This window comes from Carassius carassius, chromosome 43 (genome assembly GCF_963082965.1).
Source record: "Carassius carassius chromosome 43, fCarCar2.1, whole genome shotgun sequence".
In the NCBI taxonomy this organism is placed as follows: domain Eukaryota; kingdom Metazoa; phylum Chordata; class Actinopteri; order Cypriniformes; family Cyprinidae; genus Carassius; species Carassius carassius.
Genome location: NC_081797.1, coordinates 7,148,005 through 7,161,225, shown reverse-complemented (window position 1 = coordinate 7,161,225; position 13,221 = coordinate 7,148,005). Strand labels below are relative to the sequence as shown.

Genomic DNA, 13,221 nt, shown 5'->3' with positions numbered 1-13,221 from the left:
TATTTAAACCTGGCATGGGGTTTTTGTAATGGAGCAATGCAATCTTGCAGTGCACCATCTGTAGGGACAACTCTGCAATTCATGCTACTAATTGCTACTGTCAGACTCAGTTTTCATTGACGAGTTGAATCTATGCCCTAGGCATGGTAGTAGTCTTAATACACGTATTTGTACACCTTTTTGTGAGATACTTTTGAGTTACTGCTTTCCTAATAGAAGTAGACAGTCCAGGTCAAAGGCCAGGTGATCTCTGGTCCATAATGAATCTCAATCTTATTACCAGGGGCAGAACAGGTGCTTCTACTGGCTCGCCGCACTGACCTTCGGCGGATATCTCTGGATTTACCTGACTTCACGGACATCGTCTTACAAGTCAGTGACATACGGCACGCAATTGCCATTGATTATGACCCAGTGGAAGGATACGTCTACTGGACGGATGATGAGGTGAAGGCCATCCGCCGTGCCCGAATAGACGGAAGTGACGCCCAGACTTTGGTAACCAATGAAATCAACCATCCTGATGGAATTGCAGTGGACTGGGTGGCGCGCAACCTCTACTGGACGGACACTGGCACTGATCGCATTGAGGTGACTAGACTCAACGGCACTTCTCGACGCATCCTCATATCTGAGAACCTGGATGAACCACGAGCCATCGTGTTAGATCCCATAAACGGGTATGGAAATTAATGTACCTAATTTCTATAATCTCTAAGGGAATTCCTTCTGAATTAGCATGTAATTTACCTTCCCCTTGTTGCTGTTATGCAGATACATGTACTGGACTGACTGGGGAGAGATGCCCAAGATCGAACGAGCAAACCTGGATGGAACGGACAGGGTTGTGCTGCTCAACACCTCCCTTGGTTGGCCAAATGGTTTGGCCATTGACTATGTCGCAGGAAAGCTTTACTGGGGCGATGCCAAAACGGACAAAATTGAGGTAAGTCAACTAACATTTTGCTCTAAAGGTGCTGTCACCTTGTTGCAATGTTTGCTCATTACATTTCCTTTCACCAGAAGCGTATATGAGTAGCTGTGAAATTTTATTGCGTTCCATGCTCCACAATAGCTGAATTGAGACTCAAGCTTTGGTGCTGATTGAATAGTCTGAGTATGTGGAGTAATGAGAGGGGACCTGAGGACTGCTGGAGAGTACAAGGGCGAATTCTTTGTCGAAAGTGAGCAGTTAGTCCTTCAAGTACTTCTCTGAAGTGATCATCATATGTACATTTCACTAATGGCTTTTTGGAGGGCATTTCTCCATATTATCAAATTTTTTTTTTTTTTCAAAACAACCATTTGAATAGCGCCCCCTTCCTCCAGTGAGCAAAATTGCAGTTTGAAAAAGAGTCTTGCGATAGCCGTGAGAGTCTAGAGTGTATTGAGTGCACATTCTTCATTGACATTGAAGTTTATCAAGCTGTTATTTCAGAGTTAAGTGTTTCTGGAATCTGATACTGACTGTGTAATCTAAAAAATAAAAGGGACACCAGACATCCGGTCAGTTCACGTACTTTTGTTTTTGTTTGAAGATTAACCATTGTGAAACCTCAAGTATATCTGTTTCATATTTACATGGATTATTTTCTGATTTTGTGTTCTAACTCAGGCCTCAGACCAAATGTCTTGATTTATTCTGTCTTAATTTCTCCACGTCTGTTTTTGTTTCCTCAATGTCTGTTCTTTTGTGGCACAAGCTTCGTGGTCTGGGCGTTTTCATGGTTTTGGCATTGTGTAATTAGTCCGCTACCTGTAGGCACAGGTCCCTGGGTGTCATAATACTGAGGTTTTTCATTCAGTCAGTATCCCTGAAAGCCTGGCGTGTAAACACAAAAGATGCTAAGGAAACATCCCCCTCTTATTTTCCTGTGCTCGTTTGCTTTTCTTCTCACGCTGACTCTCAACAACCTTTCCAAACCTGGCTCTCCCAATATCTTGCTATACTTCGACTAATAATCTCTGTTATGCAGACAGATTTTCTTCTATTCTGTGAAGAAAAAGAAGTTACAAATGTGTTTTTATTTGTAGACTTATAGAATAGTAGACAATTTATGAATGTTATGGATCATAACTAGAACTGCATAACAATACAGTTGATCTTGATCTTGTGTTGTCTAGGTTCATAAACCTGTTAACCTAGATGTGTGGCAAGTTTAGGTAAGAGCTCTCAAACTGTGTATTTAAAGGGTAGGTATTATTTACTGATGCACTGAACTCCCAGTGAGTTTGCGGACAGTCACAGCCAGCAAAATCCCATCACAACTAACCTGTTTGTAACCCAGGGCTTTTTTATAAATCTGCCAGGTTTCCTGCTGTGGCGTTTAAAGAGAAGGGGCAGTAGGACAGGCAGGCCAAGGGTGAACAGCAGGGCAAGGGTGGCCTAAAAAACCACCACGTCTCTGCACGAGTCCCTGTTTGTGTGCACTCTGCTTTACTCTCTCTTTGAGATGCAGAGGTGTTTTCTGTGGCCGTTAAAGGGAGGAACGTTTTTCTGTGTTAAAGTTGGGCTGAATGAGTTGAGGATTAGGGCACTCCTGCTGACAGATCAAGCTCGGTAAAAGGCCAGATTCTCATTGAAGTCCACGTGCAACAGAATAATCCTCCCCCAAACATCCCAATGGAGGACTACAGAGCACTGGGACTCTGTTTTCCTCGCATTTTCCTCAAGAGAGAGAGTTGTAGAAGAAGGTTGGAACATTTGCATCGTAGGTTTTGTAGTCAGTTCAGCCAACCAGCTATAGAAGTCTGCAAAAACAATTATTATTATTATTATTTTTTTTTTGATAATCAGTGTTTGGGCTGATTTGAGATTAATTTTTGACCCAGGAACAGTGTCGGTCAAAGGTTGTTCTTTCATACTTAATGAGATTTAATGAAGAGCTCAGTTGTATTTCATTGAGTTACAACCTTGTCTCAGATGTTTCTCCCTAAAATTCCTGGGGAGAAATAAAAATATTTACTAAGATATTTGTTGCTGTAAATTGAACCTAGATAGCATAGCTCAGATAATTCTCTGAAACTTCCCTGAAACTAGAGACACGTGAGAAAACTGGTGCGAAGTTCAAGATGCAAGTACAAATCTCCATTTAATGTCTATTTCCTCCCATTGCTATAACTCAGAAACATTTAGCCAATAACATATTTAGCCAATATACAATAGCGACATTGAAGAGATCTCATTTGTGGTTGTTCTGTCCTGTTGAGATTATCACCCAGAGGAGCATTGTTATTGCTCTATCAACTTTGTCTTAAATGATTCTTCTTAGTGTAAATCCAAAAAATTAAAACAATTGAGACAATTTGTCAGATGATTTGATATCAAGAATCTGATGTGAAATGCTGACATTTTTGGCAGATCTGAGCACAGTTCGAGGCTGATTAAACACTGGGTAACTTTTTGAGCAATTTTGCCTTTTTTGAGGATTGTTTCTTGGGCACTTTCCCATTGAGAATGGGTAACAAATTTCTATCTGGATACTTTAGACCAGTCGTGGGCCCTGTGTCTCACCTGGTTGCTCATCGATGGCATGTTGTGCATCGAGACCAATTCTGAAACTCTAAAATGGACAGGGTCATTTTCTAAAGAGAAAAATTTGTTCAGCACAAGACTTTATTCATTTGCTCTCCATTTAATCTCATTACCATGTAGGAGAAACAATTGAGATATTAAAAAGCCTAATTTGTGATTTTACTGTTCCTTTGGAAGTGTCTCTTTTCTCCTGCCCGGCTGAGGAGGGAAGCTCTGTGGTCATGTGTTCAGAGCTGACCCCCTGCCTAGTCCAGAACAAAAGCTGCACAGAATAGAGGCAAAATCTCGGGGAGGTGCTCCTCCATCCACGCACACCACCCCACCCCTGCACCAGATGCACTTTTTGGGTGGCTTCGCTGCATTCCCCAGCCTCCCAGCAGCTGACAAGTGTGTTCTGTTCTCCTTTCTCACAAGGGTTCTTCAGATTCACCTTAATGAAGGCGGAGGCCATTCTTTAGCTTGCCCACTTACCCTCTGAAAGGAAGAAAAGCCCTTGAAGTGCTAATCGTCGGAGTTGCAGCACGGCCCAGCCATCAGTAATTTCTCATTAAAGATTTTCTCTTTTGCATACTGATGCACGTTTACCTCATTTCAGCTGCCCTTTTTGTTTTGAAAAGGCAGATTCTGGACTGCCTCTGAACAGAGTCACATTTACATGTTACTGTTTGCCTTTTTTTTTCACCCGCTTGGTTCCTTTTGGTCGATGGTTGGTGTGAGGGAGGGCAGCTCTTTTTTAGGAGCTGAAAACAACATTAAGTTTTAAATGAGGAGTTTTGAAAAGTGCCTTCTGGCATTTGGAATGTGGCTGCTCACTGCCTGAATGATTATAAATAGAGGAATGGAGGCTTTCGGGCCCTCCTCCCTCCCTCTTGCCTTCTTGCTTTTTTCCCCCCTTTAACACGGCTGGTGATAGGCCTTGTCTGAAAGGGGCTTTTTTTACCTTCCTCCTTGAAAAGTTGAATTGCATTTGGGGCTGAGGACATTTCCATTGTAAATTTTTCATGTTTGTGAAAGGACTATGTAGCAGTTTCTCCAGCCTGTTTTTGAGACATGATTTTTAGGCTTGACAGAGTTTTTATTTATTGTATATGGCTGTCATATTTGGTTTTATAGGGATAATTTACCCACAATTGAATGTTCTTCTTTTTCCTTACAATTTACTTCGTTTTTCTGAAATAATGGTAGTATTAACAGAGACATTATGAAATGCACAGTTTTTCTTTCTGTGGCACACAAGATTTCAGGAGAAATTAAGAATTGACTGGCCACTTTTTTCATGCAATTAGAAATGAAGAGAGATGGGAGCTTTTGAACACCAAAAAAGATGCAAAAGCGCCAGTTCCAAGTCTTCTGTAAACATTTAATAGCTGTGGGAGAAACAGACCAATATTTAGTCATTATTCACTGAAAATCTTGAATATATTAAATGGATACTTAACACAAAAATGAAAAATCTGGGTGAGTAATTAATGACAGAATTTTTTTTTATTTTTGGGTGAACAAACCCTTTAAAGCTGTGTCCCATTTCAGAGACTTTGCTTTTGTCACAATGATTTGTTCATAAATCAGAACGATAAAACTTGATTTTACTTTACTCAGCATTCCAGCAGTTAACAGCTCACTGAAGATTATCTGTAAATAATAATCTAAATATTATTCTGTTTCTCACACAAAGCTTTTGTATGACTTCATAGGACTTGGAAAAAGTGCATGAATCATATGTATCACTTTTAAGATACTTTTGCCTTCTTTCTGTAGCTTAAAAGCTTCGGTCTCAGGCTACTGTTGCAGTTACTCTCTCCAGAATTTGTGGATGTGAGTAAATGATGACAAAAACTTCATTTTAATGGTGAACTATTACTTTAATGGTGTAAATTGCCACTAAGAAATGTTTTTATCCTTACGTTTCACTACATAGATGGACATTTGCTTTTGTGTTTAACCACCTGACATGTCCTCACCTTCACAATACAAGCTTTAACTGGTGCTTCAGGTTCACAGCCTGTTCTCTTAAATGACGAAAGAGCATTTTGAATGAGTGCCAAGAACATCCCCTTTCATCTCAGGTCCCATACGTCTGAAAAGGAGGCTTGATTACTGGCGTTTGCACTGGAATGTTTTTTCCTTAAAACAGTATGGGAATTGTGGGGCTTTCATTTCTGTTGCTCTAGCCGTGTGTTTTCACCTCTTTTCGGAGCAGTCAAACTCACCCCCTTATTCACCCCACACCCCTTTGAACCCTTTAGAAGTTGCCGCAGACCCCCTCAATTCACCCCCTCAGTGTAGAGATGTTTAAGATAACTCATTTGACTGATGTGCCGTCCCTGGTGTAGAAAGTCCCCTGCTTTGTGGGGCCATTATGTAGATTCTGCTTTCACAGAGTCTTTTGTGACCCTGATTGCGAAGTGCCATGGGTGCCCTCTGGGTTCCCATAAAGACAAATATGTACAACAGAGTGAAGCAGAACTTGCGCAAAACAGGAGGGCTTTTTTTAGGGTCGTCTCAAGCAGAGATGTAAATATTGTTGAGGGAAACAGTTTGTACACTTGTTTGAAGAGGACATCATCATTGGGTAGTTTGTTCTAACTGTATTGTTGGCATTTAATCAATAAATATTTAAATAAATATATGTTTGTATTAATTGCATCCAAAATAAAAGCTTTTGTTTTGAGCGTGTCCTGTGTATATTTATGCATATATAAATACAAACACGTGCATATATATATATATATATATATATATATATTAGAAAAATGTTTTTATATAATTTTATATAAAATATATTTTATATAATGTTAATTATATGAACATAAATATATACATGTTAATATAATATATATATATATACACCATGTGTGTGTATTTACATATGCACAATAAATATACACGGTACACACAATAAATATACACGGTACACAAATATATTATGTAAACAAAAACTTTTATTATGGATGTGATAATACGTGATTTATTGTTTGACAGCACTTTATTTTAATATACAGTACAGACCAAAAGTTTGGACACACCTTCTCATTCAAAGAGTTTTCTTTATTTTCATGACTATGAAAATTGTAGGTTCACACTGAAGGCATCAAAACTATGAATTAACACATGTGGAATTATATATGGAATTATATACATAACAAAAAAGTGTGAAACAACTGAAAATATGTCATATTCTAGGTTCTTCAAAGTAGCCACCTTTTGCTTTGATTACTGCTTTGCACACTCTTGGCATTCTCTTGATGAGCTTCAAGAGGTAGTCACCTGAAATGGTCTTCCAGCAGTCTTAAAGGAGTTCACCAAGAGATGCTTAGCACGTGTTGGCCCTTTTGCCTTCACTCTGCGGTCCAGCTCACCCCAAACCATCTCGATTGGGTTCAGGTCCGGTGACTGTGGAGGCCAGGTCATCTGGCGCAGCACCCCATCACTCTCCTTCTTGGTCAAATAGCCCTTACACAGCCTGGAGGTGTGTTTGTGGTCATTGTCCTGTTGAAAAATAAATGACAGTCCAACTAAACGCAAACCGGATGGAATAGCATGCCGCTGCAAGATGCTGTGGTAGCCATGCTGGTTCAGTATGCCTTCAATTTTGAATAAATCCCCAACAGTGTCACCAGCAAAGCACCCCCACACCATCACACCTCCTCCTCCATGCTTCACGGGGGGAACCAGGCATGTAGAGTCCATCCGTTCACCTTTTCTGCGTCGCACAAAGACATGGTGGTTGGAACCAAAGATCTCAAATTTGGACTCATCAGACCAAAGCACAGATTTCCACTGGTCCAATGTCCATTCCTTGTGTTCTTTAGCCCAAACAACTCTCTTCTGCTTGTTGCCTTTCTTTAGCAGTGGTTTCCAAGCAGATATTCTACCATGAAGGCCTGATTCACACAGTCTCCTCTTAACAGTTGTTCTAGAAATGTGTCTGCTGCTAGAACTCCGTGTGCCATTGACCTGGTCTCTAATCTGAGCTGCTGTTAACCTGCGATTTCTGAGGCTGGTGACTCGGATGAACTTATCCTCCGCAGCAGAGGTGACTCTTGGTCTTCCTTTCCTGGGGCGGTCCGCATGTGAGCCAGTTTCTTTGTAGCGCTTGATGGTTTTTGTGACTGCACTTGGGGACACTTTCAAAGTTTTCCCAATTTTTCGGACTGACTGACCTTCATTTCTTAAAGTAATGATGGCCACTCGTTTTCCTGTACTTGGCTGCTTTTTTTTTTTGCCATAATACAAATTCTAACAGTCTATTCAGTAGGACTATCATCTGTGTATCCACCTGACTTCTGCACAACACAACTGATGGTCCCAACCCCATTTATAAGGCAAGAAATCACACTTATTAAACCTGACAGGGCACACCTGTGAAGTGAAGACCATTTCAGGTGACTACCTCTTGAAGCTCATCAAGAGAATGCCAAGAGTGTGCAAAGCAGTAATCAAAGCAAAAGTTGCTACTTTAAAGAACCTACAATATGACACATTTTCAGTTGTTTCACACTTTTTTGTTATGTATATAATTCCACATGTGTTAATTTATAGTTTTGATGCCATTAGTGTGACTCTGAGTCATGAAAATAAAGAAAACTCTTTGAATGAGAAGGTGTGTCCAAACTTTTGGTCTGTACTGTATATATGTATATTACGGGTGTAAGAAAATATAGTTACACGTGAGTATTGTCATATTTTGTTTGGCACTCCAATAATTCTCAAAAACGGAATATCGGTATTTAAAAAAAAAATCATACAAGATTTTGTTTTAGTTTGTTTCCAGGGGTGTGGTAGGATTGTCGCGTGGTGGCTGCAGCTTTCTCTCGTGATGGGGGCATTTTTTGCAGTTGGGGCTGTGCTCGCGTTGCGGTCTCTGTGATTCCACACGGAACATAAAGACAAATTTTGTTTTCTTCAGGAATCCTGCAAGAACTTTATTTTTTCATTGATGTAATTTTGTTCAGATCAAAATGTTATGACATTGTATGTCACAATTGTACACTCAAACTGTGAACCTTTTAAAGCAGGGTCTAAAAATATATATGTTCTTTTATACATTTTATACATATACATTTAACTAAAGAAATCCTTTACTTATATTGCACAATTTTTTTTCAGAAACGTTGAATGTTACAGGGACTGATTGTTGCAAATGCAGATCCCAATGTTCTGGTTAAACAATTTTTATTTATTTATTTTATGCTAAGGTTTGCATATGGTGGTGTGTTCTTAATGACAGATTTTCTAAAAACATGTCCTATTTCTAAAATAAGAAATATCCCAATATATCGCCTTGCTTACAGTATCGCAATATATTGTATCGCAACCCCTGTATCGTGATACGTATCACTTACCCAGATTCTTGCCGATACACAGCCCTAATATATATATGTATGTGGTTACAGTTATTGTTTTCAATATCCAAAAGCCAGTTTGGCCTTTCCTTCTTTCTTGTAGAATCGGGCAGTTTGCTTGAAAAAAATCTGTATCGGAATCGGCCAGTTTGCTTGATTTAAAATACAATCTGAAAAATTATAGATACATGATGTATACCAGTCAGCCCTTTGTATTTTTTTATTTTGTGTTTATTTTTCAGTATATTTATTCTGTATTCTGTCCATTCACATTGCTTAATAGCTACATTCTTCCCTTTTTCCCTTTCCTAAAAGTCTTAATTTTCCTCTCAATGAAGCCATTTGACTACAATGAATCCTAAAGTGCATTTTGATGGCCCTTCAGTATGGCAACACTGTGACAATGAAAAGCAACAACTTGAAAGAGGGCTTTATTTGCAGCGGAACGATGTGAGGTGGCCGAGGGCTGGTCTGCTGATGGATGCTGGCAAAGAAAACATAAGTGTGAAGAGGATCAATAATGCTTTTCTCTAAAGTCCCCCCAAAGCATTTGCACCAATGGCCCTGGGACATTGTGGCCGACAGGAGCCGTGAAACTTGATTTGCGCAGGGTTTTTCCAGCGAGGGGCCTCTCGCTAAAACATTGGCCATGCTAATGATAGCTCCTTTGTCTATGAGTTAGCGGCACATCCAAGGCCCATCAGAGTGAGGGCTGTTTTGATTCGGATGGTAGTGGTAGAATAAGCTGCTTTGAAGAGGCTGAGAGCTTCAAATGCAGCTCCGCTTACATGCGGTTCGTACAGGTGATGGATGTCCCATACAAGTCTGGCAGACATCCAGCGAACTTCCTTCCCGGGCAGGAAGGAGGCATATTATAGTACGTTTGAATAGAATATTATGCACTACTCCGTTACACACATAAACATATTCTGTAAAACTGTAACATACAGCCAGTGCCCATGACGTAGGTACAGTGTCTGGTCTCTGCTCTAGTTTTCTCACTAGAATTCGCTCAAATGCAACAGAATTGCAAGTTTGCGCCTCTGTGCGGGCCAAATCCAGCCAGCGGTAGTCCAAGCCAAACAGCACTATAGTTAATTGCCTGGTAACAGTTTGTTGCTGTTGCTGGCTGTTTCACCATGAGGTCTTAAACTTTGATGTTCCAGGCTCCAAGGATACACGGTTTCACTTGAATTATAGGGGTATAAAAGACACCTGACTTTCGTAATATTTTCCAACTCCCGTGGCCAGCGCCGTGCACACTATCCAGCAATTCTTTCACTCATGCAGTTTTTTTGTAATTTTGTTTGAGAAAACGAATATGCTCAAATGTAAGATTTTTACAGGCCAGCAGGGCTTTGACAGACTGCAGAAACACTCAAAATTGCTTTTAAGCGTGATGAATTAGAAGAATAGATGGTTGCGTGTGCACAAAATGCTTTAATGGTTACATTTAAAAGACCATCAAGTCGGTTTCCCTTGAAAAGGAACCATTATCATTTGTTTAGAGCACAGTGCTAGGTTTACTGTGTTGTGGCATCCATACTTATTATAACATCACCTTGTAGACCTCCATGATGGTTTTGGCTCTTTGGACCAAAATCCAAAATCTCTTGCTTTTATTCTAGATGTTCACAATATTTTGAAGGCATAGTTCACACAAAAATTTAAATTCTGCCATTATTTACTCACTCTAATGTCGTTCCAAACCCGTAAGACCTTCATTCATATTTGGAACACAAATGAAGATATTTTTACGACAACGCTACGATCACGTTCAAGGCCCAGAAAGGTAGTAAGAAATATATATCGTTAAAATATAGTCCATGTTACATTTTTTGCGCTAAGAAAACAATAATATTGACTTGATTCAACAGTTCTTTCTCCTGTGTCAGTCTCTGCCTTTTTCAGTCTCTGATTGTTCTAACAATATATGACATGACATAATTGAATCTTTGTTATTGCCTTCTGCTATGATGATTATCATCATTTGTGAGTAGGGCTGGACGATTATGGCCTAAAATCAAAACCTCGATTAATTGAACATTTTACCTCGATTACGATTAATGAACGATTATTTTGTGCCGGGTTTTTTTTTTTTTTTTTTTGCCCTCATAGTTCACTGATAAGGTTTGTACTGTAAATATGATTGACTATCAGCAGTTATTTTATCTATGTTCATAACATTTCTTACTAGGGTTGGGTATCGTTTGAATTTTATCGATTCCGATTCTTATCGATTCCTAGTTTCGATTCCAATAAGATAAAAAATCCAATATAAAAAAATTAAGTCAAACATTTAGATGTCAAACATTTTTACAAAGCATTCTGTTGCAGCTGAATAACATAAGCAAAAATAAGAAGCCTACAAAACACTGCAAGAGGAATTTTGCCTGTGATTAAAAAAAATACCATAGCAAAAACAACTAGATTAATATAAGTTTCAAATATTAAAGTGTTAAAGAAAAGTAATAAGATAGGTCAGTAATAATAAAGGAACAAACTAATAAATTAGCAATATCATAAATAAATACAACTAAACTAAATTTCAAGTACAGAAACTGTAATTAAAAGTTTAAAAACACTGCATAGTTTTCTTTTTATAAATAAAATAAAGATTAATCAAGTAAAGTTATTAAATCTATTCAGTCAAGATCAGTGAATGATTTTCTTTTGTTCTTTAATTAACATTAATGACAGACATCGCGTTTATTAGGCTGTTGTCTCTTTAAGCAAAAATACTCCACGTGTGTTTTCTTTCTCATCTGTTTATGTTCACGTAAGACAAAAACGGCTGTGTTTATGATGATATACTGATGTAGTTTTCTGTATCGTAGTTTCGACTCGGAACAACCTTTTCTACAGTTAAAATACACAGAACAGTCCGAGAACGGACACAAACAGAGAACCCACGTCGGTTAGAGGTTATGAATCTCGGTTTTGATTATTTTTCGATTAATCGTCCAGCCCTATTTGTGAGTGAAAATTTTTGATCGTTCCCTGAGTTAAGATTTGATCAGACTGCTTGTAAACATTATAAAGCCCAGTTTCTAAGCTTTTATGCAACACTAAAAGGTTTAAAACTCAAAAAAGTAAATCTATCAGTTGTTTTGTCAACTATAAAATGCTGTTTATTATCACTTCTCATTATTGCCCTAGAAATGTTATATGAGTGCTTCGGGCTATTCGGATGCGGATTCTCTTTCTTTCTTTTTCTCACATTACAAGTAAGACTTGTGAAAGTGTAGCGCAGGGATCAGCAACCTTTTCGGCATGACGTGCCATTTTTTATTTTTATGGTTAACCACTGTGCCAAATGTGCACAGCCCCCCCCACACCCCGATATAATTCTGTATTTAAACGGTACATACACAATTTTTTATTATACGATAAAAAAAAGTTTTTTTAACGTTTAATCAACGTTAATGCACTGCTTTAATTGATGAACGTGCACACACAGACACACACACAACACACACCACTCGCACACAGAGATCTGAGATCGTGCTGTGCAAAAAGTAGCATTCAGAAGCTCATAAACCTATGAGTGTTGTCACGCTACTTTTATTAATCGATACTGAATCGCTACATTATATTTCTCAACAACAAAGGGGCAAAATCGCTTTATTGTCTGCAGAGAGAGACAATTTACCCCCCCCCCCCCACTTTCTTTCTCTCAAAATGGCCATATTTCAGAAAATTTTTCATCACTGGATATAGCTTTAGGTCATTTAACATTTCTATGGTAAAACGTATTATTAAAAGTTGACTAATGTTAATTGATTTGCAGCTTCATCTTACCTCACTCTCTTTAACGTTAAACTGACGCTTTGCGCTCTGCTTCTGTGAACAGTAAACCCCGCCTACTTTGATCTGATTGGCCATCTCAGTCATTTTGACATTGACGAGTGCTGTTAGACCGAGGCTTTGATCTGAAGCACCTAGTACAGGGGTCTCCAACCTTTTTGTGAGTGAGGGCTCCCTGAAGGGATAAAATAGTCTTGAGGGCTACTTGTTTGATATAGGCACACACACACGCACACACACACACACAGTTTCAAGTTTTGAAAAATACAACAACAAACTGTAATATAATATTACAGTTTGTTGTTGTATAACAACAAAAAGCCTATATTTTTAGGGAAAAAAAACTACGGTAATTATATATTCAATAGTCATATTTAACAATATTACTAATACGCAGAGAGAACAAGAGAGGTGCGCGCACGAGACGCAGAGCGAGAGAGAGAGACAGAGAGGTGCGCGCGCGCGAGACGAAGAGCGAGAGGGAGAGAGAGGTGCGCGCACGAGACGCAGAAAGAGAGAGATAGAGAGACGTGC

General features: G+C 39.0%; 1 protein-coding gene across 1 annotated transcript in view; it reads left to right on the top strand.

Moving 5' to 3' along the window:
- Window positions 1–13,221, top strand: part of lrp5 (low density lipoprotein receptor-related protein 5) — a 63,875-nt gene that overhangs the window by 22,946 nt on the left and 27,708 nt on the right. Inside the window, exons 7-8 of the mRNA XM_059536531.1 lie at window positions 284–680; window positions 775–946. Coding sequence (XP_059392514.1) covers window positions 284–680; window positions 775–946 — 569 coding nt within the window. The remainder of the gene's footprint in view (window positions 1–283; window positions 681–774; window positions 947–13,221) is intronic.